The 4,019-nt window shown below is 38.8% G+C and overlaps 1 protein-coding gene across 1 annotated transcript; it reads right to left on the bottom strand.

Moving 5' to 3' along the window:
- Positions 1 to 297: 297 nt before the first annotated feature.
- Positions 298 to 2,207, bottom strand: LOC148197204 (uncharacterized). Its single transcript, XM_088092365.1, has 4 exons — positions 1,575 to 2,207; positions 1,267 to 1,490; positions 910 to 1,167; positions 298 to 811 (listed from the first exon to the last, which is right to left on the bottom strand). The coding sequence occupies exons 1-4, from the start codon at positions 2,205 to 2,207 to the stop codon at positions 298 to 300; spliced, it is 1,629 nt and encodes a 542-aa protein (XP_087948491.1).
- Positions 2,208 to 4,019: the final 1,812 nt, after the last annotated feature.

Raw genomic sequence — 4,019 nt, 5'->3', positions numbered from 1 at the left:
CATTTTAATACATCCAAAACAGTTCCTGGTCATTGACAAAATAGTTCCTGGTCATTGTAATACATCCAAAACAGTTCCTGGTCATTGACAAAGTAGTTCCTGCTCATTGTAATACATCCAAAACAGTGTAATACATCCAAAACCATACATAGTTGGCATCATTGTAATACATCCAAAACCATACACACATCTATAGTTCAGCAAAATTACAAAGCAGTAAAACAATCAACCTTGTTCCTTAGACTATTACATAACCAAAGTTCCTAAACTTGGCATCGTTGTCATTTATACAGACATCTATAGTTCAGCTTGCTCATCATTCATACACACTTCAGATAATTGCGATGATGGCATGATTGGTTCTTGGGTTGCTTTCGGGCAACGACTCCTGTTGTGCCCAACCTCCCTACATATCCCGCATCTCTTCCGCAAACCACCCTTGCTCACTCGTGAATCATCCTTTCTGATCTCCCACTGCTCCAGTCTTCTTTTCCTTTTAGGTCTTCCAGGCATAACCTTTTTCCTAGGAGGCATGACATCCGGATGTGGTGTTAGGTCCCACATGTTGTTGCCGTTGATGGGATATACGATTGATGCATAGGTTTCTTCATATGTGGACTTTAGAAAGCAAGCCGGAATGAACTGCTGGCCATCAATATTAAGAAACTTCATTGCGGCAAGGGAGTGACAACATGGAATTCCTGTGATGCTCCATCTCCTGCACGAGCATGAGAACTCGTCTATGTTTACAACAAATTTTTCTCCACTTTGGGAGACGTGTCTTACTTCAAACAGTTTGTGTGCTGACCAGCTATAAAGAAATAAAAAATTTAAACAACACATTTAAGTGTATGACATAAAGTTTACCAAGGAATGAATAAACATTTATGAAGTTATGAAGAAAGTTACCTAGGTATCCAATTCTTGGTTGCTTGGGATTCCTTTGTAAATCTGGCCTGGATCTTTGGACAAATTGGTCCTGAAAATGATTGTATCTTATCCCTGTTTTTTGCCCATCTTTGCATTATGTATACCCTAATTTCTTCCAGCATTGTTATGATTGGTTTAGTCCTGGTGTGAACCAAGACACTGTTGAAAGCCTCACTGATATTGTTGACCAATGTGTCACATTTTGGTGTTGGACTGAATCTGGACCTTGACCAATATCTACAACAGATGATATATACACATGTTAAAACTGCAACTAATATGGACAAACATAAAATAATATACAAAGGGCAAAAATAATTAATACAAATTGTCAACCTTGGAGGGATGGCAATCAAATGCTTGAATGCGTCTTCATTTATATCTTTAATGTTTCTCATCTCCCTTTCCCAGTTTTGTGGATGAGTGGCAGTAGCTGCCCTCCACATCAGCTGTTTCAGATTTTTACCAGGAAACTTTTTCCTAAAGTTTGAATATAAGTGTCTGACACAAAATCTCTGGTCAACACCTGGGAGTAACTGTTGTATGGCTGGTAGTAGACCCTGTGGTGTTAACGTAAATGATTTATCACCATATCAAATTAATGAACCAATATACGAAAGAAGCAATTTAAATATGATTATTACCTTTTGTTGGTCCGAGACAAAAGTAATTGAAGAACACACTTCTCCACCACCAAGATCATCAATTAAAAGTTCCAAAAACCACATCCATGAATCTTTGTTTTCGACTTCTACCACCGCATATGCAATGGGCAACATTTGATCATTTCCATCCCTCCCAACAGCCGTCAACAGCTCACCACCATACTTCCCTTTCAAAAAGGCTCCATCCAATCCAATTATTGGCCTACAGCAGACAAAACTGTCTTTGCATGCCTTCAGACAACAGTAAAATCTCTTGAAAATTAACACACCCTCATTATTCTCAACATGGACCTTAACTGTAGATCCTGGATTTCTTTCCAACAACTCATGCGCATAATCATATATCCTCTTATATTGTTCATTAAAGGACCCATCAATTTCATTAGAAGCAATAGCTTTGGCTCTATAAGCCATAGACCTTGATATACCTATGTTCCACTTCCTTTGAACTTTTTCACGAATATCAACACCCTTCATCTTAGGATTTTCCTGAACTGTTTTCACCAACTTTTTGCTCAACCACTTGGCGTCAACTAACTTCAGGTTGAACTCCCTGCTGCATGTATGAATGTCTTTTTTAGTTCTCAGCTGCCATGATTTTACAGCCTCCATATAACCAAAGTATATGGTCCATGGGCATTCTCCTTTTGCACCAAAGCACTTCATCCTCAATCTTCTCTTGTCATTTTTTACAAACTTTATATTCCTCCCATTTTCCAAGGCATACCCTTTTACAGCATCTAAAATATCTTGCTTTTGTGCAAAAAAAGTCCCAACTTCCCATGTAAAGTCTACCATACTTTTTGGCATACAAAAAATACCAAACCTCCCATAACCTTCACTGTCATTAACCTCTTCATCACTATCTGTTGCACTAAGAAATTCCTCAGATTTCCACTCAAAATCTGACAATCCTCTATCGTCATGATCATCACATTCAACACTGACATTATCACGGTCATCATCACTATCATAAAGACTTTCTACTTCTACTTCTGCTTCGACATTACAATCTACATCACCATCTATATCACATTCAACACTCACATCTACTAGGCCCTCTAAGCACTCATTAATTCCATGTACATCACCTTCTTCAGTAGATGTACTCCAACTACAAACATAAACTTCATCCTCCACGACTCCTTCACACACATTCAACTCTTGCTCTTCTTCAACCTCATGCAACTCTTGTACGTGACCATGACTTTCAACCTCTACTTCAACACACCACCATCTTCTTCACCCTCGTTCACCTCTTGTAACTCACCATCTACTTCAACAGCACCACCATCTTCTTCACCCTCGTTCACCTCTTGTAACTCACCATCTACTTCAACAGCACCAATCTTCTTCACCCTCGTTCACCTCTTGTAACTCACCATCAACTACATCATTTACTTCAACACCGTCACCATCTTCTTCACAAACATTGACCTCTTCTAAGTCACCATCACCTTCACCATTTACTTTAACAGAATCACCATCTTCTTCAACCTCTTTTTGTACTGTACCATTACCTTCAACTTCTCCTTCCTCATTAGTAATGTCTTCAAGCATATGAATGACTTCGGGATCAGAAACTACATGGAGAATGTATAAGTGAACTTCACCATTAAGCCTAGCTAAGTTAGCCATATGCATGGCACCTCTGTCATCAATCAATTGTTCCAACCTATTTTCCAACACTAAACCCCCTCCTAAACAGTACCATAAATCTTTAAAATTCTCATATCCTAAACTTTTCACTACACTGACAATCACAAAAAAACTCCACGTGTCAGGGTCAAAGGACAAAGTTGTTGTCTCCCCTTCATACTTTAGGGTACTATCATTAATGAACTTTCCTCCATGGTGGAACACACACACAATAGCGTCCTCCATTACGCACAACACACAATAAATATATCTACAGACCTATTATGAAAACATATCACGACAAAAAAAATATATATTAAAACAGGCACAGAGATCAAATAACTTTAAACATACGCACTCAGACAAAGTCAAATAACTTTAAACATACATGGGGGACCACCAAAATGCAATCAAAACCAGAGACCAAACCATACAGCAATGGGGGACCACCACAAGTGATTGTAGTTTCGATTGAATCAAAACGAATACAATAAAGCAGAAACACTTACCTCCACTGACCACGTGCTTCAGCTTCTTGCTTCCAACAACAAAAGGACCCACAGACACCGCCCACTGCATGCACTCTGCCGCTTCAGTCTCGAACTTACGATCGCGATTTTTGGCCTCTCACGCGAACCCTAATAATAAAAAGGTTTAATTCTTTCCCCAATCTCAGTTGCCCAATCTCAGTTGCCCTTATAATTTTTTCAAATTTCCCACTTTACCCTTACCCAAAACTGAATAAACACACGTGCATACCAATTATTTTATACAATAACCGTTTTA

The sequence above is a fragment of the Vigna umbellata genome, chromosome 6 (genome assembly GCF_029865625.1).
Source record: "Vigna umbellata cultivar VRB3 chromosome 6, Vumbellata_1.0, whole genome shotgun sequence".
NCBI classification, from domain to species: Eukaryota; Viridiplantae; Streptophyta; class Magnoliopsida; order Fabales; family Fabaceae; genus Vigna; species Vigna umbellata.
Note: the sequence above shows the minus strand (reverse complement) of the source record. Positions and strands in the feature narration are given on the sequence as shown.